Source organism: Amblyraja radiata, chromosome 2 (assembly GCF_010909765.2).
Source record: "Amblyraja radiata isolate CabotCenter1 chromosome 2, sAmbRad1.1.pri, whole genome shotgun sequence".
Classification (NCBI taxonomy): Eukaryota; Metazoa; Chordata; class Chondrichthyes; order Rajiformes; family Rajidae; genus Amblyraja; species Amblyraja radiata.
In genome coordinates this window covers 126,833,774-126,859,955 of record NC_045957.1, presented here as the reverse complement: position 1 = coordinate 126,859,955, position 26,182 = coordinate 126,833,774, and the positions used below count along the sequence as shown (strand labels likewise).

The window sequence follows — 26,182 nt, the reverse complement described above, 5'->3', positions numbered from 1 at the left end:
ATGCATCATTTTATTCTGTGGCTATGCCCTCTGGTCCTAGACTCTCCCAACAGTGGAACCATCCTCTCCCCATCCACTCTATTAAGGCCTTTCACTATTCGGTAAGTTTCAATGAGGTCCTCCTCATCCTTCTAAACTCCAGCGAGTACAGGCCCAGTGCTGTTGAACGAGCATTTTACGTTAACCCAATCATAACCGGGATCATTCTCGTAAACCTCCATTGGGTCCTCTCCAATAGCAGCAAATCCTTCCTCAGACAAGTTGAAAGTTCAAGTTGAAACTATAAGTTTCAAGGGGAGGAGACAAATTGGAAATACAAGGATGGAGTTAAAAGGAAAGAGAATATAGGAATAGTTAAGAAAGACACCAGAATTAATGGGACAGAAAGCTCATGAAGGGATAGGAGAATATGACCAAGTGAAATAGGAATCGATGTGAAAGGCGAATTGAGTAATGGATTAACAGTATTATATATGAATGCGCGAAGTATAAGAAGTAAAGTGGATGAGCTTGAGGCTCAGTTAGAGATTGGTAGCTATGACATTGTGGGGATTACAGAGACGTGGCTGCAGGAGGATAGGGGCTGGGAACTGAATATTCAGAGTTATACGTCCTGTAGAAAGGACAGACAGGTGGGCAGAGGAGGTGGGGTAGCTCTGTTGGTGAGGGATGAAATTCAATCCCTTGCGAGGGGTGACCTAGGGACCAATGATGTAGTCACTGTGGATAGAATTGAGGAATTGTAAGGGTAAGAAGACACTAATTGGTGTTATCCACAGGCCCCCAAATAGTAGCCTGGATATAGGGTGCAAGTTGCAGCAGGAGTTAAAATTGGCATGTAACAAAGGTAATGCCACTGTGGTTATGGAGATTTCAATATGCAGGTAGACTGGGAAAATCAGGTTGGTTCAGGACCCCAAGAAAGGGAGTTTGTAGAGTGCCTCCAAAATGGATTCTTAGAGCAGCTTGTATTGTAGCCTTCCAGAGAGAAGACAATTCTGGATTTAGTGTTATCTGATGAACCAGATTTAAGAAGGGAACTCAAGGTAAAGGAACTGCTAGGAGATAGTGACCATAATATGATAAATTTTAATCTGCAAGTTAAGAGGGAGAAGGTTAAATCAGAAGTGTCAGTTTTGCAGTTGAACAAAGGGGACTATGAAGGCATAAGAGAGGAGCTGACCATGGTCGACTGGAAAAGGATCCTAGCAGGAATGATGATGGAACAGCAATGGCGGGGATTTCTGGGCATAATCCAAAATCCAGAAGATGCAGGATCATTTCATTCCAAAGAGGAAGAAAATGATTCGAAGGGGAGTAAGAGGCAAATGTAGCTGACAAGGGAAGTTAGGGATGGAATAAAACTAAAAGAAAAGGTGTATAACATAGCAAAGAGTAACGGGAAGCCAGAGGATTGGGAAACATGCAAACGCCAACAGAAGGTAACAAAAAGGGCAATATGGAGTGAAAAGATGAAGTATGAGGGTAAGCTGGCCAAGAACATAAAGAAGGATTATAAAAGCTTCTTTGGGTTTATTAAGAGAAAAAGATTAGTAAAGACAAATGTGGGTCCCTTGAAGGCAGAAACAGCTGAAATTATTATGGGGAACAAGGAAATGGCAGAAGAGCTGAACAGGTACTTTGGTTCTGTCTTCACTAAGCAAGTCACAGACAATCTCTCAGATGTACTAGAGGACAGAGGATCTAGGGAGACAGAGGAACTGAAAGAAATTTGCATTAGGCGAGAAATAGTATTGGGTAGGCTAATTGGACTGAAGGCTGATAAATCCCCAGGGCCCAATGGTCTGCATCCCATGGTACTCAAGGAGGTGGCTCTAGAAATTGTGGAAGCATTGGTGATAATTTTCCAATATTCTATAGATTCAGGATCAGTTCCTGTGGATTGGAGGGTGGCTACTGTTACCCCACTTTTCAAGAAAGACCGAAAACGGGGAATTATAGACCAGTTAGCCTGACATCGGTGGTGGGGATGATGCTTGATTTATGAAGGGGAAATCCTGTTTGACTAATCTTCTGGAATTTTTTGAGGATGTGACAAGTAAAATGAATGAAGTCGAGCCAGTGGATGTAGTGTATCTGGACTTTCAGAAAGCCTTTGATAACAGTGGGTAAAATTAGAGCACATGGTATTGGTGGTTGGGTATTGACATGGATAGAGAATTGGTTGGCAGGCAGGAAACAAAGAGTAGGAATAAAAGGGTCCCTGTCAGAATGGCAGGCAGTGCCGAGTAGAGTGCCGCAAGGGCTCGGTGCTGGGGCTGCAACTATTTACAATATATATTAATGATTTAGATGATGGGATTAAAAGTAACACTAACAAGTTTGCAGATGACACAAAGATGGGTGGCAGTGTGAACTGCGAGGAGGATGCTAGGAAGTTGCAGGGTGACTTGGACAGATTGAGTGAGTGGGCAGATGCATGGCAGATGCAGTTTAATGTAGATAAATGTGAGGTTATCCACTTTGGCGGCAAGAACAAGGATGCAGATTATTATCTCATTGGTGTCAGATTAGGAAAAATGGAAGTGCAACAAGACCTGGGTGTCCTTCTACAACAGTCACTGAAAGTAAACATGCAGGTACAGCAGGCAGTGAAGAAATCTAATGGCATGTTGGCCTTCATAACGAGAGGATTTGGGTATGGGAGTAAAGAGGTCCTTCTGCAGTTGTACAGGGCCCTGGTGAGACCACATCTGGAGTATTGTGTGCAGGTTTGGTCTTCTAATTTGAGGAAGGACATCTTTGCTATTGAGGCAGTGCAGGGTAGGGTCATGAGGTTAATCCCCGGCATGGCGGGGCTGTCATATGAGGAAAGATTGGAAAGACTGGGCTTGTATTCACTGGAATTTAGAAGGATAAGAGGGGATCCGATAGAAACATATAAAATTTTGTAGGACTGGACAAGCTAGATGCAGGAAAAATGTTCCCAATGTTCGGGGAGTCCAGAACCAGGGACCACAATCTAAGAATAAAGGGGGGAGGGGCATTTAAAACTGAGATGAGAAAAATCATTTTCACCCAGAGAGTTGTGAATTTGTGGAATTCTCTGCCACAGAAGGCAGTAGAGGCCAATTCACTGGATACATTTAAAAGAGAGTTAGATAGAGCTCGAGGGGCTAGCAGAATCAAGGGCTATGGGGAGAAGACAGGCACGGGTTATTGATTGTGGATGATCAGCCATGATCACAATGAATGGCAGTGTTGGCTTGTGAAGAGCCAAATGGCCTCCTCCTGCACCTATTTTCTATGTTTCTTTGCCACCTCCCTAGTTATCTTTAGATCTTGGATTTTTCTCCTATCCCATTTCATCTGGAGCACTATATGGCTGGAGCTCCTTCCTGTCCCAGAACTTGGCAGTGTGCGAAGAAAAATAATACTTTTTCCTATACAAGTCCTTGAGCTGTGTGTTAATTCTCTTGATTTCTCTGCATCAGTGCCAGTTTCCTCATTACTTAATCAATAACCCAGAGATTATTCTTCTCAATGTCCTGCTTTTTAACTGAAAGCGTAAAGCCCAATACTTTATCAGCAGGACCTCCTGGATTTTTATATCTACATTGATTGTTCCAAGAAGCATGATGACAACCGTATTCACTCTCTTCTTTTGTGAAGTTCCTCTTCACATACACAAGATATAGTTTACCTTGATACTCGATAGCCAAATCTTCCCGCAAAACTATCGGTCTTTGTTGCAGGAATTTTGATCCAAACCCATAAACATTTTGTTATTTCTATTCCAGTATTTCTAGGAAGGTTCACTTCGAGGGAACAATAGACAATAGACAATAGGTGCAGGAGGAGGCCATTCGGCCCTTTGAGCCAGCACCGCCATTCAATGTGATCATGGCTGATCATCCACAATCAGTACCCCGTTCCTGCCTTCTCCTCATATCCCCTGACTCCGCTATCTTTAAGAGCCCTATCAAGCTCTCCCTTGAAAGTATCCAGAGAACCCTCCTCCGCCGCCCTCTGAGACAGAGAATTCCACAGACTCACAACTCTCTGTGTGAAAAAGTGTTTCATCATCTCTGTTCTAAATGGCTTACCCCTCATTCTGAAACTGTGGCCCCTGATTCTGGACTCCCCCAACATCGGGAACATGTTTCCTGCCTCTAGCGTGTCCAAACCCTTAATAATCTTATATGGTTCAATAAAATCCCATCTCATCCTTCTAATTTCCAGAGTACACAAGCCCAGCCGCTCCATTCTCTCAGCATATGAAAGTCCTGCCATCCCGGGAATTAACCTTGTGAACCTACGCTGCAATCCCTAAATAGCAAAAATGTCCTTTCTCAAATTAGGGGACCAAAACTGCACACATTTCATTTTCTTAAAAATATCCACTCTAAACTGCATTGAGAAGTTCAGAGTTTACTCAGTCCTTTGCATTGAGGCCTTGAATAATTGGATGAAATCTTCCAATACTCAATGGCAGTCAAGCAATGGGCTGAGTGCCCTCTGCATGTGTCATGTTCTTCTCTGACAGTTCAGTGGATATTTTAAAGACAGAGATAGATAGATTCTTGATTAGTACAGGTGTTAGAGGTGATGGGGAGAAGACAGGAGAATGGGGTTAGGAGGGCGAGATAGATCAGCCATGATTGAATGGTGGAGTAGACTTGATGTGCCGAATGACCTAATTCTACTATTCCTAATGACCTTGTGACTATGATAAATCTTTAAGTGAAAATAAATAGGAAGATTTCTGGGAAAGTAAAAGAGATCGTCTTACGTAGGGTCTGATAGATTGCTGGATGTTTACAGCTTGGGCCACAAGGAAGATTGCAAAGTCAATAAGCTCTAAATTCGAACAATCTGGCACCATGAATTCCAAACTCTTACCGTTGGAGGTGTTAGTGGTGTGGTCCAGAGCTGGGGCCTTATCCCTGATATGTGAAGGCAAAGCATTACTCGAGTTTCTGATCCAATCAAAGTAATCATCAGGAACATACTCAAACCAGCCACAACTACTTTCTTCAAAGTCACACGTGGAATCTACAACAGAAAATAGCAAAGTTATCTTCTGATGCAAACTTCTTCCGGAACATATTACGTAATACAATTCTTTTCAATTCTTCATGCAAATAATTTAAGAAAATTGTAAATGAAGTGATGGAACATATGTGGTGGATAATGATAATAGATTCTAGGTCAACACATCTACCCTTACCATTTCCTCACTGGTAGAAGAGGCAATCATTATTGCCAGTTGGCCTCTATTTTATTTTCCAGCTCTTGGTGGTCTGCTGCTTCCAGTATCAACGCAGGTAAAGTTATCATGGGCCATGGGATTTTTTTATTGGTACACACATTACAAATGTGTTGCCTTAGGGCTACATCGGTCCTTTTTTTTCAAATACATTGCAGTACATTAATCATGTTTAATTTCTGTTTACTGATGCTTGATGGCAACAGATAGAGAATTAGAACTTTCATTTAAAATTGAAATAATGTCGCACAGTATCAACAGCAGGGAACAATAGTCGTGCTGTCAAGCGAATTTGTAGATGACATTGCAGTCATGGGTATAAAGAGAGAGTAAAACAAAGACAAATTAAAATTGACTAAGATAAGTGGGCCATGGAATGGCATATGCATCATAGCAAAAGGATTTGAGTATAGGAGCAGGGAGGTTCTACTGCAGTTGTACAGGGTCTTGGTGAGACCACACCTGGAGTATTGCGTACAGTTTTGGTCTCCAAATCTGAGGAAGGACATTATTGCCATAGAGGGAGTGCAGAGAAGGTTCACCAGACTGATTCCTGGGATGTCAGGACTGTCTTATGAAGAAAGACTGGATAGACTTGGTTTATACTCTCTAGAATTTAGGAGATTGAGAGGGGATCTTATAGAAACTTACAAAATTCTTAAGGGGTTGGACAGGCTAGATGCAGGAAGATTGCTCCCGATGTTGGGGAAGTCCAGGACAAGGGGTCACAGCTTAAGGATAAGGGGGAAATCCTTAAAACCGAGATGAGAAGAACTTTTTTCACACAGAGAGTGGTGAATCTCTGGAACTCCCTGCCACAGAGGGTAGTCGAGGCCAGTTCATTGGCTATATTTAAGAGGGAGTTAGATGTGGCCCTTGTGGCTAAGGGGATCAGAGGGTGTGGAGAGAAGGCAGGTACGGGATACTGAGTTGATGATCAGCCATGATCATATTGAATGGCGGTGCAGGCTCGAAGGGCCGAATGGCCTACTCCTGCACCTAATTTCTATGTTTCTATGTTAATAAGCCAGTTCGGTATTCGACTGCACATGCACAGGTCATAGGTCGCTCGGGCTAAACGCTCACAGCGGCCGTGCCGCTGTATGGGTGCAGACCTGCGTCTCGTCCCTATCCAGCTGCCGCTGGGCCATCCCCGTCCATTCCCAAGTGTCCGGTCTAGAGGCGACCCCGGGCCAGCAGGAGCCGGACGGGAGCGGTGGAGCGCGGGGGGAGGGGGTGTACGAGGGGCGTCGGCTCCAGCTCGGCACTGCCTGTCCCGCCGGAGTGGCGGTCCAAGCCCGCAGGTGGCTCGGAAAAGAAGCACCAGCTCCAGCTCAGCCCCGCCCGTCCCGCAGGAACGGGACAGGAAGAGTCCCTTCCGGAGGGACTATAAAACCTGGAATTGTTGAGTGCCTCAGTCAGTCTCTGCAAAATGGGGGAGCGAGAGGGTCATGTATCTTAGTCTGAGCTGTGACTAACACTGAACACATGTCTACTAAACTGTGAGTGGTTTTACTGACCTGTCAGTGCCCTTAATGTGGTTTGAAAATATTGTTTGGAAATGCTAAAGCTGTGTTGCCTTTGGTTTGGAAATGCTAAAGCTGTGTCGCCTTTGGTTTGGAAATGCTAAAGCTGTGTTGCCTAATTAAAGTTGCCTTGCCAATTAAAGTTGCCTTGCCCAATTAAAGTTGCCTTGACCAATTAAAGTTGCCTTGCCCAATTAAAGTTGCCTTGCCCAATTAAAGTTGCCTTGCCTTCTATATAATTAAAAGTCTAATCTTGACCACTTCCTGTTTGCGCTTTATATTGACTTTAGAAAAAACGCTACCATGTACAGCTGTGATTTTTGGCCATCTTACTCAGAGTCCCCCTCCGCTCATCAGGTGCCGAGGATTTTTCCCATTGATGAAAAATAAAAGAGTTATTAATGTTTCAAAAATGTTGAGAACCTCTCTCCTGTCAATCAGGCCATGAAGGCCACGCACCATTCAGGTGGGAGGGGGGAGTGACTATAAAACCCAGAATTGTGGGTGTGGCTCAGTCTCTGCAAGATGGAGGAGGGAGATGTCACGATTCGCTGTCTTTAGTGGCCTTGCACCCTGCTTGAAATGGTTTGAAACTGCATTTGAATTTGGTGGCCTTGCACCCTGCTTGAAATGGAATTTCAAGGACTAGCCGTGAGTCAACTGCCAGCCCACCAGCCGTGAGCTGCCAGCACAACAGGCTTGAATGAATGAGCCGCCAGCCCAATAATCCATTCGGCCCATAATGTCCATAATAGCCCTCTGGAAACCAGTCCCTTCAGCCCACAACACCCATTTTAGCACTCCACAAACACCCCCCCCCCCCCCCCACTGGCCACCATATGGGAATTGGTGGAGCGGTGGAATATTGCGTTGGGGACCAGCCCTCCCGTATCCTTTGTAATTGCATCAATAACTCCACATATTTCAGTGTTGTGCAGAATCCTGCTAACTACTCCACCTACATTTTGGTCCAAGTCATTAATATTTATCCCAAACAATAAAGGAACCAGGCCTGATCCCTGAAGAACAACACTTGCTACTGACCTTCAGCCAGAATCACACCCTTCCACCACTACCTTTTGTCTTCTATGGGTAAACCAGTTCTTATTCCAAACTACCAAGTCATCCTGAATCACATGCATCTTAATCTTTTGGATCAGTCTACCATGAAGGATTTTGTCAAATTCCTTACTGGAGTCCATATAGACAATGTCTACTGCTCTACCCTCATAAATCATCTTCGTCACCTCCTTTAAAAAAAATCAAATCTAGTTTGTAAGACAAGACCAGCCCCGCACAAAGTCATGGTGACCCTCCCCAAAGAATCCATTCTCCATAAGAATCTTCTCGGATAGCTTCGCTACCACCGATGTGAGGCTCTCTGCCGTATAATTTTCTGGATTTCCCTGTTTCCTTTCTTAAACAAAGTCATAACAAAGGCTTCTCTCCAGTCCTTTAGGACCGCGTCTGTGGCTTGAGAGGATACATATTTTCATCAAGGGCTCAGTAATTTCCCCTCTTGCCACACAATATTCATCCTCTGCTAACTATACACACACTTTGACTACAGATGTAGGCTCTCACCAGGGTCTCTTCTATATGCCGTAGCTCCGCTCTCATTCCCCATCCCCCCACTCTTAACAAGGACAGAGTCCCCCTTGTCCTCACCTTCCATCCTACCAGCCGGCACATACAACAGATAATCCTCCAACATTTTTGCCACCTCCAACGGGATCCCACCACTGGCCACATCTTCCCATCTCCTCCCCTCCATAACTCCTTGGTCAATTTGTCCCTTCCCACCCAAACCACCCCCTCCCCTGGTACTTTCGAGACCAAGCGCAGGCTTGGCGATCGCTTCGCACAACACCTCCACACAGTTCGCATTAACCAACCTGATCTCCCGATGGCTCAGCACATCAACTCCCCCTCCCATTCCAAATCCGACCTTTCTGTCCTGGGCCTCCTCCATGGCCAGAGTGAGTCCCACCACAAATTGGAGGAGCAGCACCTCATATTTTGCTTGGGTAGTTTACACCCCAGCGGTATGAACATTGGCCTGCAATTTCAGGTAGTCCTTGCTTTCTCCCTCCTTCACCTCCCCTTCCCAGCTCTCCCAGAGCCTACTGTCTCCGCCTCTTCCCGCCCCCCCCCCCCCACACACCCACGTCAGTCTGAAGAAGGGTCTCGACCCGAAACATCGCCTATTCCTTAGCTCCATAGATGCTGCCTCACCCGTTGAATTTCTCCAACATTTTTGTCTACCTTCGATTTTTCCAGCATCTGCAGTTCTTTCTGATACACACCAGTATTAGTTGGATTTGGCAATCAAAAAACTGCAGATGCTGGTATTGCAAAAAAGTACAGAAAAGTCCAAAAAAAGTCCCAAACTGAAACTACCCATCTATTCCTTCCAGAGATGCTGCCTGACCAGCTGAATTACTCCAGCACTTTGTCATTTTTAAAGTACAGAAAGTCCTGAAATCACTCAATAGGCCAGGTGGCACACGTGGAAAGAGAAATAGAGGTTTAAGGTCATACAAACCGCTAACTCTGTTTTTCTGCACTGCTGGGAGCTTTCAGCAATTGTTGGGTTTATTTGTTGGACTTTGTTACTTGGAAGCTGATAATACCAGATCAAAATACCTTACAAACCAATCATTTATCAGGATACAAACATGGTAACAAATGTGTGTGTGTTACCGAATGTAACTTGCATGACCAATATTCCTTCTTCAAAGCATAAATCCACTGGAGAATGGACAAAATAAAGGTAATGCTAATACGCATGTGTGTTCCTACAATATTTTGATAGGCTTGGTATATAATTACCACATATTATTTATCTGACCCAAAAATAAGAAAACAAAAGGTTAGAAATAGGCGCAGGGAAATAGCGCCTCAAGTTTGATGTACGAATCAATAAGATCAAGGATATAGTTTAATTATATCGTTAGCTTTCCTATCTTATCGTCAGATCCCTTGAACGCTTAGTCCTTTCTTGTTGATACCAACAACTTGATGTAAATCCATTTTAAATTATCTGCAATCGCTTGGAAGAGAGATTGGCCACATTGCATCAAACATTAGAAAACAGGACAGCAGTTTTTTGCAATCTGATTGTAAATTAAATACTTACCTTTGCATTCTGTGATGGAATTTGGGACCATTGTGTTCAATACAGTGCAACCTGGAGTTAAACTGATATCATCTATTGCAATAAATGCATTGGGTGGTGCTAAGACATTGCCCTGGAGAATAATCTAAAATAAAAGAAAAGCAATTGATCAACCAACATAAAATACAATACAATACCGTTTATTGTCATTTGAACCTCAAATGAAGTTCAAACGAAATTTGGTTTCTACAGTCATACAACAAGAAAAGAACCAAGACACAACACAATTTACACAAAAATCCATCACAGAGAATCTCCTCTTCACTGTGATGGAAGGCAAAGTCTTGTCTCTCCCCCGCACTCCATTCTTCTCCCGATGTCAAAGTCAAAGCCCCCTGCGGGCGATGGTAAATAAGTCCCGCGGCCATTAAGGTCGCGCCCGGCGATGCAAAGCTGCGCTCCGGGTCTTAATGTTGGAGCCCCCGGCGGGCGCTAGCAAGTCCCATGGCCGTTAAAGCTGCGCTGGGCGATGTAAGGCCCCGCTCCAGGTCATTTTCAACCCCGCAACTCGGGCAGGAGGTTGCCGTTGCGGGAGCTCCGAGAAGCGGTCTCCCACCAGGGACCCGTCCACCGGGCCTGCGGCTGGAGCCTCAGAAGCTCCGGGGTCGGGCCGCAGCAGCGCGCCACCACAGCTCCCCACGCTCCGAACTCGGCCAGCTCCACGATGGTAGGTCCTCAGGCTCCGCAACTGGAGCCCCCAGGTCGTTCCGGTTGGAGGCCGCTCCACAGTGCTAGGCCCCAACGACAACGGAGACCCGACAGGGAAAAGGTCGGATCCCCCGCACAGGGAAGAGATTCTAAAGTCTCCCCCACACCCCCCCCCCGCCCGCCACACATACACAGTTAAAAACAATTTAAAAAACACTACAAACTACACTCAAGGGGACAAATAAAAAAAAGACAGACTGCAGAGGCCGCTGCAATGTCGGTCGCTCCGCCCACACATTCTTCACAATCAAGCATCATTAATTGAAAAGTCTGTGGAATTCATCATGACAGAAGGCTGGGGAGGCCTAGTTCATGGATATTTTTAAGGCGGAGATTGATAGATTCTTGATTAATATGGGTGTCAGGGGTTGTGGGGGGAAGGCAGGAGAATGGGATCGAGAGGGAAAGATAGATCAGCAGTGATCGAATAGGGGACTAGACTTGATGGGCCGAATGACCTAATTCTGCTCATACCTAATGAACTTATGAACATGACAGAAGGAATGAATGCTTATTAAATTTGATGTGTACCAATAAAGCAATTGGCCATGTCTTGGATAGAGTCAAAGAGTCAGCGAGATGCGCGGAACAGAAACTCATCCTTCAAGTTTAAAGCACGTTTAAGTACATTATTTGGATAAGAATGTACAATCATTGGTTAGTAAATCTACAAATTAAACTGAAATAGGGCGTATTGTAGGCAGAGAAGACGATTATCAACAGAGAAGGTTCACCAGACTGATTCCTGGGATGTCAGGACTTTCATATGAAGAAAGACTGGATAGACTCGGCTTGTACTCGCTAGATTTTAGAAGATTGAGGGGGGATCTTATAGAAACTTACAAAATTCTTAAGGGGTTGGACAGGCTAGATGCAGGAAGATTGTTCCCGATGTTGGGGAAGTCCAGAACAAGGGGTCACAGTTTAAGGATAAGGGGGAAATCTTTTAGGACTGGTATGAGAAAAACATTTTTCACACAGAGAGTGGTGAATCTCTGGAATTCTCTGCTACAGAAGGTAGTTGAGGCCAGTTCATTGGCTATATTAAAGAGGGAGTTAGATGTGGCCCTTGTGGCTAAAGGGATCAGGGGGTATGGAGAGAAGGCAGGTACAGGGTACTGAGTTGGATGATCAGCCATGATCATATTGAATGGCGGTGCAGGCTCGAAGGGCTGAATGGCCTACTCCTGCACCTATTTTCTATGTTTCTAATTAAAGCAGGATCTTGATCAATTGGGTAAGTGGATTGAGGAATGGCAAATGGCATTCAATTCAGATAAATGAGGGGTGTTATATTTTGCAGAATCAAACCAGGCTAGGACTTTCATATTAAATGATAGGGTTTGTGGGGGTGTTGCAGAACAGAAGTACCTAGGAATTCAAATACATAGTTCTCAGGTGTGACATCACAAGTAGACAGGGTATTGTTGAAGAAGCCATTTGGCCTACATCACTCAAGAAATTGAATATAGGAGTTGGGATGCTACATTGCAATTGTACAATATGTCGATGAGGACACAGGGAAAGTAACGTGTAGACCTTGAGTCACCTTACGTTAATAAGCTGAAAAGAGTGCAAGGAAGATTTATGAGATGTTTCCAAGACTTGAGGGTCTGGGTTATAGGGAGTTGTTGGACAGGTCTGGTTTTTATGCCTTGGAACACATTTTTACGCCTTAACACACCTTATATGTGTGTACAAAATAATGAGGGTTGTAAATAAGGTGAATGTCCACAGTCTTTTTCTCTGGGAAGGAATGGGACCTGATGGGCAACTTCTTCACATAGAGGGTGGTGTGTGAATAGAACGAGTTGCTAGAGAAAGCGGTTGATACAGTTACAATAACAGCATTTAAGCAGGTACATGAATAGGAAAGGTTCGGAGGAATAGGGGCCAAATGCTGGCAAATGGGATGAGCTTAGATGGGCTACTCAGCCGGCATGGACGAGTTGGTCTGATGTGACTGTTTCCATGCTATTTAATCCTGTGACTCTATGACCATACTGATCTTTTATCCCATCTACACTAATCCCTTTTTCCTGCATTAGGTCTGTATCCATCTTTTTGCCTTGTCAATTTTAATACCTGTCCAAACATCTCTTAAACGTCATAATTGTATTTGACAGCAATTAGTTCCAGATATCAACCACTCTTGAAGTAAAAAAAAACCTTCCTCTCAAATTCCTTTTAAAATACCTTCCTCTCAAGTTAAACCCATGTCCTCTCATTTTTGATAAATCTGCTGTGGAAAAAGATTTGGGTTATTTAACCTGTCTATGCTGAAGTGTTGAATTTCATGTATATTGCTGATACTCCACTTATCCAGGCAAGTGGAGAGTATTCCATCAATCTAGGTCGGTGGGGGCGCTGCAAGCCGGCAGCCCTGCCAGCAGCACGTTAGTTTTTTGAACTTTTTAATTTTTTTTAGTGTGCCCTAATGTCTGTGTTTGATGTCTCTCTGTGTTGTCCTGTGGGGGGGGGGGGGGGGGGGGGGGTAAGGGGGAAACCGCTTCAGTCGCCTCCTCCACGGAGAGGCAATTTTTTCCATGTCGCCTCCCCCGTGGCCTAACAGCAAGGATTGGTGCGGCCTTTCCCGGAGACGCGCCCAGGGCTTTAGCGGCGGGCGCAGCGTGGACTCTCGTCGCGGAGCGGGTGAGCCCTCGCCAGATATCGCTGGAGGGGAGTGCTCCGTACGCTGGCCCGCAGCAGCGGAGGGACGCGGCGTGGACTTACCGTCCGGAGCCAGGTCCCTCGTCGGGGACCCCTGGAAGGGAGCTCCGACTGCCGGCCCTACGGTCTGCGGTGCTTCTGGCTGCGGCACGGCAGGGACTTTAAATCTTCGACCACCGGCCTGCGGCCTACACCAACTTGAAGTCGCAGTCTCCGGTGGGGAAGCGCCGATTCTGGACATACCTCGACTTTTACCTGTCTACCTGTTTATCTGGACGCCCTCAGTGGCGGCTGCGGAGGGTTGAGGTCCCGACCACGGGGGAAAATGGAAAATGGAGGAGGGCTGGCCAATTTTTGTGCCTTTCACCAAATTGGTGAATGCTATGGTGGATGTTTATGTTAAATCGATATTACTAAATCTCTGATCTTGACCGCTTTTGGCCCACTGTGCTGCGATTTCTGACAGAACGCCGCCACCTATGGCCGTCATTTTTGGCCACCTCGCTCAGAGCCCCGCTCTGCCTTACGGGTGCGGAGGATTTTACCCATCGATGACAAATCAGAGAGATATTAATGGGTTTTTTTTAAATCACCATTGCTGCCCCTGCTGGAGGGAGGGGGAGGGACTATAAAACCCGGAAGTGGTGTGCTTCACTCAGTCTCTGCAAGATGGATGAAGCCATGGGTCACTTCTCTCTGAGCTCTGAATAACACTGAACAAATGTCTACACAACTGTGAGTACCCTTAATGTGGTTTGAAAATTAAAATATGGTTTGTTTGATGTAAAAAGGCACTGCCTGCAAATGGTTGTTTGGGTGCTTTGGCTTGAAGTTGAAAGGCATTACTGCAAATGGTGGCTTGGGAGCTCTGGCTTGAAGTTGAAAGGCACTACTTACTGCAAATGGTGGCTTGGTGCTTTGCTTGAAGTTGAAAGGCACTACTTACTGCAAATGGTGGCTTGAGTGCTTTGGCTTGAGGTTGAAAGGCACTATTTACTGCAAATTGTGGCTTGGGAGATTTGGTTTAAAGTTAAAAGGCACTAAGTACTGCAAATGGTGGCTTGGGAGCTTTGGCTTGAAGTTTAAATAATTCATCATTCTCTCTGCTGCCCCTGCTGGGGGGAGGGGGAGGGACTATAAAACCAGGAAGTGGTGTACCTCACTCAGCCTCTGCCAGATGGATGAAGCCAAGGGTCACGTCTCTCTGAGGTCTGAATAATACTGAACAAATGTCTACACAACTGTGAGTACCCTTAATGTGGTTTGAAAATTAAAATATGGTAGGTTTGAAGTAAAAAGGCACTGCCTGCAAATGGTTGTTAGGGTGCTTTGGCTTGAAGTTGAAAGGCACTGCCTGCAAATGGTTGTTTGGGTGCTTCGGCATGAAGTTGAAAGCACTACTTACTGCAAATGGTGGCTTGGGTGCTTTGGCTTGACGTTGAATGGCACTACTTACGGCAAATGGTGGCTTGGGTGCTTTGGCTTGAAATTGAAAGGCACTACTTACTGCAAATGGTGGCTTGGGTGCTTTGGCTTGAAGTTGAAAGGCACAAACTGCAAATGGTGGCTTGGGTGCTTTGGCTTGAATTTGAAAGCCACAACTTATTGCAAATGGTGGCTTGGGTGCTTTGGCTTGAAGTTGAAAGGCACTACTTACTGCAAATGGTGGCTTGGGTGCTTTGGCTTGAAGTTGAAAGGCACTACTTACTTCAAATGGTGGCTTGGGTGCTTTGGCTTGAATATGAAAGGCACAACTTACTGCAAATGGTGGCTTGGGTGCTTTGGCTTGAATTTGAAAGGCACTACTTACTGCAAATGGCAGCTTGGGTGCTTTAGCTTGAAGTTAAAAGGCATTGCTGCAAATGCACTTACTTCCTGTTTGCACTGTATATTGATTTTAGATAAAACGCTACCAATTACGGCTGTGATTTTTAGCCATCTTACTCAGTCCCCCCTCTGCTGAGCAGGTGCAGAGAATTCTTCCCATCAATGAAAAATAAAAGTGTTATTCGTGTTTAAAAAATGTTGAGAATCTCTCTCCTGTCAATCACGCCCTGAAAGCCACACCTTTTCTGTTGGGAGGGGAAGGGGTTATAAAACCTGGAAGTCTGGGTGTGGCTCAGTTTCTGCATGATGGGGGAGGGAGAGGTCATGACTCTGTCTGAGCTGTGAATCAACTGAACACACTGAATGTCTACTAAACTGTGAGTTTGGTGTTTTGTGTGGTTTTATGGTGGTTTCACCCTGCATGAAGTGGTATGAAGCTGCATTTGAATTTGGTGACCTTGGTCCCTGCTTGAAGTGGAATGAAACTGCACTTGAATTTGGCGGCCTTGCATCCTGCTTGAAGTGGTATGAAACTGCACTGAATTTGGTGGCCTTGCACCCTGCTGAATGTGGTATGAAACTGCACTTGAATTCGGTGGCCTTGCACCCTGCTTGAAGTGGTTGGAAACTGCACGAATTCGGTGGCCTTGCACCCTGCTCATAGTGGTTAGAAACTGCACTTGAATTTGGTGGCCTTGCACCCTGCTTGAAATATTAGGAACATGGATTTGAATTTGGTGGCCTTGCACCCTGCTTGAAATGGAATTTCAAGGAATAGTCATGAGTCAACTGCCAGCCCACCAGCCATGAGTGAGTTGCCAGCAGATCAGGATTGAGGGGCTGAGCTGCCACCCCAAGAACCCATACCAGCACTCCAGAAAGCCTCCCCACTGGCCACCAATATTGAAATTGGTGGAGAGGTAGAATATTGCGTCAGGGGACCAGCCCTCCTCTCTCTCTCTCTCCCCTCCTCTCTCTCCCTCCCCTCTCCCTCCCCAGTCTTTTACTCCCCGGCATCCCTCTTCCTCCACCCTCCCCACACTCCTCCATCCCTCACCCCCTCCCCCGCGCGTTGAGGGGACAGGACCCAACGGGTCCCACTTGGTCTAGTTTTTATTGTGTTTTTGTGTGTTCTTTTTTTCATTGTACCGCTGCTGGCAAATTAATTTCACTTGCACTTTATGGATACCCAGCTTCAGATCTGCTCTTTAGACCACGGTATTTATGTCACTCATGCAATAATATTTTCTGGCCACTTGTGAGCTCCAGAGTATTGATGATGGGGGTCCTGGCAATGGTAATGCGCGTGAATATAAAGCATAGATTGCTATTTGTTTGTTGGAGATAGTCACTACTTGGCAATTGCATAGCATTTTACATCATTTATCGGTTCCTGGTTATATGTTGTCATGATCATACTACGGGCATGATGGAACATAAAACAGTACAGCGCAGGAGTAGGCCCTTTGGCCCACGATATCTGCACTGAACATAATGTCAAGCTAAACTAATCTCCTTTGCCTGCATGTGATCGAGATCCCTCAGTTCCCTGCATATCCATGCACCTCTCCAAAAGTCTCTTAAATGCAATTTTCATATCTGCCTCCACCACCACCCATGCAGCGTGTTCCAGACACCCACCACTCTGTTTAGAAAAAACTTGCCGTGCACTTCTCCTTTCAACTCTGCGCCTCGCATCTTAAAGCTATGCCCTCTAAGCTTTAACATTTCCACCCTGGGATAGAGCTTCTGACTGTCATCCTCTCTATGCCTCTCATCATTTCATATACTACTATCAGGTCTTTAGTTATGCCGATGGAACAAAGCATTTATCAACTTCTGAACTTAAGATGGATGACAGGTCATTGATGACATAATTATGGATGGTTGGACCTAAGAACAGCTCTGAGGAACACCTACAGTGATATCCTGTGGTTAGAATGATTGACTATCAACAGTCATCTTCTTTCGACTTCAACCTGTGGATTATTTTCCCCTTGATACCTATTGACTTCAATGTCACTGCACTTTTCACATAGCAACTTTAAAAGAGTTAACCATTCCAAAGTGCTTCCCAGTTCTCTTTAGGACTTTTATTTTCTGCTTTCATTGACTAATAAATAGAGCTTGGAAAACCACTTTAAGATGCCAAGTCTGCCAATGTCAACTTGAAGCCAAATTCTTATGTGTGTTTAATGAGACTCTGGTGAGCACTCTACTTTCCTTCCTACACAGGTCAATGGTGTTCTTCAATTGTTACCTTTTTCTTTAGTTTGACTTTAGAGCTGCCTTCCACTATTATCCTGTGCTCTGGACTTTGGAATTTCACATCAAATGCTTTTGGAAGAGTGAATAAATTACCTTATTCCAAGTTATCAGCCTTTACTATTTCCTGGTGTGCTGCAATGCTGAGAACTATATTCTGCACTCTGTATCTTTCCCTTTGCTCTTCAGATAGTATTCGAGTTTGACAATTGTATTTATCTGTAGCAGATCAGGATTGAGGGGCTGAGCTGACACCCCAAGAACCCATACCAGCACTCCGTCAGCGATGGCAGCCTCAACAATGGTCTGTCTGTCTTTTTGTCTTTTTTGTTATTTTTAGTGTGTTTTAAAAAGTTTGTGTTAATGTTCACTGGTTTGTTTTATAGAAACATAGAAACATAGAAACATGGAAATTAGGTGCAGGAGTATGCCATTCGGCCCTCCGAGACTGCACCGCCATTCAATATGATCATGGCTGATCATCCAACTCAGTATCCTGTACCTGCCTTCTCTCCATACCCCCTGATCCCTTTAGCCACAAGGGCCACATCTAACTCCCTCTTAAATATAGCCAATGAACTGGCCTCAACTACCTTCTGTGGCAGAGAATTCCAGAGATTCACCACTCTCTGTGTGAAAAATGTTTTTCTCATCTCGATCCTAAAAGATTTCCCCCTTATCCTTAAACTGTGACCCCTTGTTCTGGACTTCCCCAACATCGGGAACAATCTTCCTGCATCTAGCCTGTCCAACCCCTTAAGAATTTTGTAAGTTTCTATAAGATCCCCCCTCAATCTTCTAAATTCTAGCGAGTACAAGCCGCGTCTATCCAGTATTTCTTCATATGAAAGTCCTGGCATCCCAGGAATCAGTCTGGTGAACCTTCTCTGCACTCCCTCTATGGCAACAATGTCTTTTCTCAGATTAGGAGACCAAACCTGTACGCAATACTCCAGGTGTGGTCTCACCAAGACCCTGTACAACTGCAGTAGAACCTCCCTGCTCCTATACTCAAATCCTTTATGTGGGGGGTGGGGGAGGGAGTCGCTGGAAACTTTTATTCAAATTCAATATGCGATTGTTTTCCGGATTTTTATCTCCGGTCGTTCTGCGGCCTAACATCATGAAGCTGGCGGCCTTGCTCGAGACTGACTTTGAGCCCCACCGCGGGGCCGTGGGCTTACCATCGGAGTCTGCGATCCCTTGCCTGGGATCGACGCTCCAACCATGGCCTGCGGGTTCCAACATCGAGGAGCTCGCAGTGTTGGGTAGAGACTGATGTCGGGAAGCTCCAATGTCACAGGAGGTTTGACTAGCCCAGATCCGGGGTCCAATCGCCCGGCGCGGGGGAGCTGAGACCTCCCCCGATGCAGGAGGGTGATCGCCCCGACGCGGAGGGCCTGACCGTCGGCTATGGGAGCCAAGATCGTCCTGTCAACGGAAGGCTCGAAACCCCTTACCGCGAGGGATTTAACTTTTTTTTTCGCCTTCCATCACAGTGAAGAATATGGAGGAGTTACTGTGGTGGATGTTTATGTTAAAATGTATTTTGTGTGTTTTGTTGCTTTATATTGGTATGACTGTATGGCAAATCAAATTCCCTGTATGTTGCAAAACATACTTGACTAATAAAGTATGATTATGATTATTATGGTCCTATTTGATTGGACAGAGTGCAAAACAAAGCTTTTCACGGTACCTCGGTACATGTGACAATAATAAACCTAAACCAAATATTTTTCTAATCCAACCATGGAAGAAGTAAATGTATTAAAATTGCTTAATATTTCTCTTTGGTTTCCCCAACATTGTTCATTACTCCGGAAAGCTGTAGTTGGAACTTGAAACTGTTGAAGGATTGCAAGGTGAATCACTGACTCACACATTACTGAACTGTTTTGTGCAGTAATAAAACTGATCGGATTCATTTCTTATTTTATTTTTGTAAAACAAATTCATTATATTCTTCCACATCGCAACTCACAAAAAGTTTAAATGCTATTCCTAGTTGATTCTGTGTTTTTCTGTCTCCAATTAAGCATTCAAATCAATAAATCCTTGAAACATAATTCTTGTTTCCTTGCACAAATTGTATTGTCGAACGTGTCCTTGGCATATTTTTAAATGTATTTAAAGTGCAAATTCAAACAGTAATTAAACATTAGGGAGTAAGCAACAAGAAACCAAGCCGTGCAAATTTAAAAAATGAGCTGACACTGGAATAAATGTACAAGGCAAAGGGAGAGGTTTAAATGCATCTGTGTGCATCTCAGGAGAGAGAAGACTCGGGTGAAGTGCCAGGTTGCTTGTTTGAATTTTACGATGCTATCTTTTTTGTTTCAAAGAAATAATGATGGCTCATCTTAAAATGAAGGAAGACTGGAGAGTAAATTGTTTGAAGGCAAGAACTTTATAGGAAGGGAGAAATTAATACTAGCCTTTGTGTACCAACTTATAATACCAAATAAGGCTTAATATAAGATGACTTGAAGCCGCATCTATTGAGTGCAGGTCATGTAGGTAAAATGCAGCACTCTGTTGGTAAAGGATAGGAGGTGAGATGGAGGACGAAGGGGAACCCGACGTGGGGGGAACCACCGAGAACCAAGGGGGACCGCAAACGGAATGTGTTAAAAATGGATTGTGTAAAATGGAATACTTTGTAACTTTGTCGGCCCCCTTTATGTGGCAACTCTTTGTATACCTTAGGTATGCAAAACAGAGAACATCACTGTAACTTGTCACATGTGACAATAAAGTATCATTCATTCATTCATTCATTCATTCATTCATTCATTCATTCATTCATTCAAGGCTCCTCAAATAAAGCCTTACAGGTAGATATTAGAAACAAAAAGGGTGTCATCCTTGTGCGGGGGGAGGGGGTTATTGACCTCCCAACAGTCTACAGGATACAGTGGAACAAATATGTCAGCAGATATCAGAGAGGCACAATAAAAATAGAATTACTGTACTGGGTGATTTCAATTAGCTAAATATTAACTGGAATTGCCTCTGCACTGAAGGCTCCGCATGAATTGGATTTTTGAGGAGTGTCCAAGATAATTTTTTAATACAATGTATAAATAGGTTAATGACAGAAGGAACTTTACTGATCTTATCTTGGGGAATATAGTTAGTCTATTGAGGATGTGTCATTGATGGATCATTTTGAGCAAAGTGACCAAAACTCCATATGTGTCAAAGTGGTTATAGAAAAGGATAGGTATGGACTAACAATAAATGTCTGAAACCAGCAGATGGCTACTTTCATTCACACAAGGGAGGACTGGCCAAAGGGAAATTGGGATCATCTACTTGCAGGTATGCCATAATTTGCACATGGGAAAGCATTCAATGGAGGAACTGAAAGAGTCCACCACTTTGTCACAGACATTGTGGGCCAAAGATTCAGTTCCTGGGCTGTACTGTTCTATGTAGTTCCAGGGTAACATGTTTCTGTTAGGCTAAAAGCCAAGTATAGAGAACCTGGGATGTTGTAGACTTTCAAGGGCCAGCGCCTTATAGAGCCTCAGCATTACATCCCTGTTTTTTAATACAACATCGTTATTACTTCCCTATTTTTTATGTCTTGAAATAAATACTAGCATTGAGTTTGCTTTCTTTACTACTGATGCGACTTGCAGATTAACTTTTTGGAAATCCTGCAACAACACTCCCAAGTCCTTTTGCACCTCTGATTTCTGGATTCTCTCCCCATTTAGTAAATAGTCTACACCTTCATTCCTACTACCAAAATGCATGACTCCACACTTTGCTCCCCTATATTCCATCTGCCACTTCTCTTCCCACTCTCCCAACCTGTCCAAGTCCCCCCGCTTTCTCTATACTACTGGCCCTACCACCTATTTTAGTATCATCCGCAAACTTGGCCACAAAGCCTTCAATCCCCTCATCCAAATCACGAATATAGAAATATACAGGTCTGCTTCCTAGCAATAGGAAGGATGTCATTAAGCTGGAGAAGAAATTTACAAGGATGTTATCAGGACTGGTTAGCTGAATTATAAGGTGGGACGTAGTTGGCTGGGGCTTCATTGGCTGGAGCAAAGGGAATTACCTCACTGAGGTATTGGAAATCATGAAGGGCGTAGATAAGGTGAAATGTTCACTGTCTTGTTCCCAGGGTAGGGAATTATAAAACTCTAGTGCATAGATTTCAAGTTAAAGGGAAATATTTAACAGGGACCTGAGGGCCAACTTTTTCACACCGATGTTGGTGGGTATATGGAATGAGCTGCCAGAGAAAGTGGGAGAGATGAGTAGAGTTACAATGTTCAAGAGACATTTAGACAGGTACCTTTGTTAGGAAAGTTTTATAGGGATATGAGCCAAATGCAAGCAAATGAGACAGTTCAGGTATTTAACTTGGCTGGCATGGACAAGTTGGGCTGAAAGGCCTGTTTTGCTCTGCATAATTCTAAAACTTCCCTTTTTCTCCTAAATACCAGATTTTTACATAAGAGGAAAACAATTTCTGTATCTTCAGAAAGTTTAATACGAGTTAATCCAGTTACTTATATTTCTGTTCAGTGCCAATTTGGCCTCCTCACCTGGAAAGTTGTTATGGTGTCTGTTGCACTCCACTCCACAGGAATCTCCTTTTTAGCCCAACTTTTGTTGACTGATGGATTCAGGGCAGCCACTCTTTTCATGTTCCCAGCTGTTGTCTGAATATATATTGATAAATTGGCTCCTTCTGACATTTGATACCAGAACCTTACCTAATTCAAAATGAAAGATACTTTAGTTTAGTTTAGTTTAGAGCCAGAGCGGGGATACAGGCCCTTTGGATCACCGAGTCCACAATGACCAGTGATCACCGCACATTAACATTACCCTACACACACTAAGGACAATTTACACTTATACCAAGCCAGTTTACCAACAAACCTATACGTCTTTGAAGACCTCTGAGAAAACCCACGAGGTCACAGGGAAAACGTACAAACTCATAGAAACATAGAAAATAGGTGCAGGAGGAGGCCATTCGTCCCTTCGAGCCAGCACCGCCATTCATTGTGATCATGGCTGATCATCTGCAATCAATAACTCGTGCCTGCCTTCTCCCCATATCCCTTGATTCCACTAGCCCCTTGAGCTCTATCTAACTCTCTCTTATGTGCCACATGTGCTGCAAGGTTACACTGCGGAGCCTGGAGCAAGTTGGTTTTGTTGAGACGTTGTAAAAGTCATGAGGCTCCTACAAACTTGATAGTGATAACTTGAAGAAGGTCAAACTGGGAATGTGCCACCAGGGAAGTCATTGGCAAACATCTCCTCTATGATCAGTCTCTCAAACATTTTGATCCTTGACTTTAGTCTCTGGTCAAAGAGTTAACCGTCCAGCCCATCTCTCAAATACAATCCTCTTTCAAGATCATGAACGGCATGAATAAGGAGACGCTTTGGTGGGATCATCCAAAACACTTCCCTGTTGACCTTGTCGAGGGTCATTGTGAGATCGATAAGAACAGCATTGAGGTCCATGTGCTGCTCAATGTATTTCTCCTGGACCTATCTCATCAAGGAAACCATGTTAGTGCTCTGGTCTAGTCTGAAGCCGCACTGAGCCTCTGGTAACATTTCTTCCGATCTAATCAGCGAATTGAGGATGACACACAAGAAACTTCCCAACAATGGATACGAGGGAGATTCACAACAGTTAAGAAGCATCTAGTTGATCACTTAAATTGCCAATGTATAGAAGGCCAAGGAGCAATTGCTCATAAATGTGTTGAATATTGATGGGTAGTTAATAGTTAGCATAGCTATGGTTGGATAAATATGCTGTTTTTGTACTCTATGAGTATGAACATTTAAAAATCTCAAATGTGCTGTGGAAATGTGATTTAATAATCGACAGTTATGTTACACTCTAATTAATTCTGCAATTTTGTTCATTTCCTTCTAATCAGATTTATATTTAAATAAAGTGAATTCTGGAAATGTCTGACATACCTGACATGGTGAATCATGAATTAATTGATTCTTTAACTGTGGACTGCCAAGCTGAATTGTGTTTGTTGCTTTGTGGTCTGAGGTTGCTTTGAAATAGAGGAACATTCCTGTTGTACAATAGACAACAAAAACAGTTATTTACATATGTCATATTAAAACCATTCAATATATGCAAAATAAGTTGAGTTTAAATGAGTTTACTCCAAAGGTACAGCATAGAAACAGGACCTTCAGCCCATCAAGTCCATGCCCACCATCGATCATCCGTTCATACTAATTCTATGTTATCTCACTTTCTCATCTACTTACAGAGTGGTGAATCTCTGGAACTCTCTGCCACAGAATGTAGTTCAGGCCAGTTCATTGGCTATATTTAAGAGGGAGTTAGATGTGGCCCTTGTGGCTAAAGGGATCAGGGGGTAAGGAGAGAAAGCAGGTACAGGATACTGAGTTGGATGATCAGCCATGATCATATTGAATGGCGGTGCAGGCTCGAAGGGCCGAATGGCCTACTCCTGCACCTATTTTCTATGTTTCTATGTTAACAGACTAGTGGCAATTTATAGAACCCAATTAACCAACAAACCTGCACATCTTTGGGAGGTTGGAGGAAACTGGAGCACCCGGAGGAAATCCACGCGGTCACAGGGAGAACGTGAAAACTACGCACAGACAGCATACTAGATCAGGATCGAATCTGGCATTGTGAGGCATTATCTCTATCAACTGCGCCATTGTGCCACCCATCTGTTACATGAACAGGTTTGTGAATCCTTATTTGGCTGTGTTGCATGTTCAGTACCATACCTGGGAACATTTGTGTTTAACTCACTTTGAGCTTCTCCAGGGCACAGACTAACTATGAGCGTGTGGAGGTGTCACCTTAGGTACTCATGTGGTTCTGAGCCGACAAAGTCAAGCACATGACCTGGAGTTGGCTCCAAAATCCCGGAAGCTCTATAATTTTCATAAAATACCAGATGGTGGATCAAATTATGATCCATCCTGTCGGGCACTTATACCTCAAAGTTAGATTTGAACGAATTAGACATTCAAAACATTGTTGTGTTTTATACTAGTTAGTTTGGTGCCGTGTAAGGTTTTTTTAATTGAATGAAAAGCTCTATGAAAGCCCACTACTGCATTTGCTAATTTGAACCAAGCAATACGTGTTGAACTGTGTGATTTTCTAAAGGAGTTGCACACAAAACTCATACTGTAACTGCTATATTGTTACTGTGCTGATCACAGGAAAGGCTTGTATGACCTTGAAGGAATGCTTCCTGCAGCAGCCACAAACCAGCGGAATAATAGACTGCCAAAGGAGTGTGCTTCGGGGGTGTGGAGGGAGGTTTCTCTTCAGGAGCACAAAACCACCCTCTTGTGAGCACTTGCCCTCTTAGAGTCCCAAATTGCAAATAATCACATTCATAGAGTCATACAGCATGGAAACAGGCCCTTTGGCCAAACTTGTCCATGCCAATTAACATGCCCTGTCTACACTAGTCCCACCTGCCTGCATTTGGCCCATATCCCTCTAACCCTATCCTATCCATGTACCTGTTCAAATGTTTATTTATGAATATTAGACCCCTATTGTGTTTGTACCTATCTCAACTCTGACCTCCTGCAGTTCATTCCCTTTCCCTACAAACTTTTGCGTAAAAAAAGTTGCCCTTCAGGCTCTTATTAAATATTTCTCCCCTCACCTTAAACCTAAGTCCTCTGGATTTCTTGAATCCCATACTCTGGGTAAAAGACTGTTTTTACCCGATGTATTCCTCTCATGATTCTCATAGTTTTTAAGAGTGTGTTAGCTTTAGCTCTTAGGGCTAAGGGAATCAAGGGATGTGGGGAAAAAGCCGACATCGGGTACTGATTTTGGACAATCAGCCATAATCATATTGAAGGCTCAAAGGGCCGACTGGCCTACTCCTGCACCTATTTTCTATGTTTCTATGTCTATGTTTTCTATGATCCTATACACCTTCATCCTCCTACACTCCAAAGAATAAAGTCCCAGCCTGCTCAACCCTTCCCCCGCCCTCGAGTTCTGGCAACATCCTGGTAAATCTTATCTGTACCCTTTCCAGCTTAACATCATCTTTCCTAGAATAGGGTGACCAAAACTGAACACCATACTCTAAATGTGGCCTCACAAATGTCTTGAATAACTTGCCTTTGGAGATAAAGGGTGATTAATTGGCTCGAGATCTCATAAAAATACAAACCACTGGAAGAACTCAGCAGGTTGAGCAGCATCAGTGGATGCAAAAAAAATGGCTGATTGGCTGATGTTTTGGGTCATTGAGTCATAGAGTAATCTAGCATAGAAAAATACCCTTTGTCCCAACTCATCAATGCTGACCAAGATGCCCCATCAAAGCAAGTCCCATTAAGAGATGTATGCACCTTTCCTATTCATGTACATGTCCAAATATAGTATAAATGTTGTTATTGTACCTACCTCAATTATTTCCTTTGGTAGTTCCTTCCATATCCCCCCCCCCCCCCCCCCCCCCCACCATGAAACTCAACCATCCCTTTGGCTCTACAGATACTGCTTGACATACTGAGTTTCTTTCCCATTTTGAATTTTGTTTCAGATTCCAGCATTGGCAGTTGCTTGCATCTCTGATCTCAAACAGTTGCACTGAGGTGTATAAAATAAAAAAAGCAGTAATCATTGTTAGACCAAATTACAATGAATTTCCAAATATCTTGAACAATGAAAAATGACCTTGTGAGGTGCTGTGTGCGGTGGATTGATGTCAGAATGGAAATACTTCAATTTAT

The 26,182-nt window shown here is 44.0% G+C and overlaps 1 protein-coding gene across 1 annotated transcript in view; it reads right to left on the bottom strand.

Annotated features, from left to right (window-relative positions):
* Window positions 1–26,182, bottom strand: part of malrd1 (MAM and LDL receptor class A domain containing 1) — a 343,320-nt gene that overhangs the window by 271,445 nt on the left and 45,693 nt on the right. The window contains exons 9-12 of the mRNA XM_033040137.1: window positions 23,387–23,493; window positions 21,979–22,149; window positions 9,896–10,019; window positions 4,864–5,016 (exon numbers count right to left, since the gene is read on the bottom strand). Coding sequence (XP_032896028.1) covers window positions 4,864–5,016; window positions 9,896–10,019; window positions 21,979–22,149; window positions 23,387–23,493 — 555 coding nt within the window. The remainder of the gene's footprint in view (window positions 1–4,863; window positions 5,017–9,895; window positions 10,020–21,978; window positions 22,150–23,386; window positions 23,494–26,182) is intronic.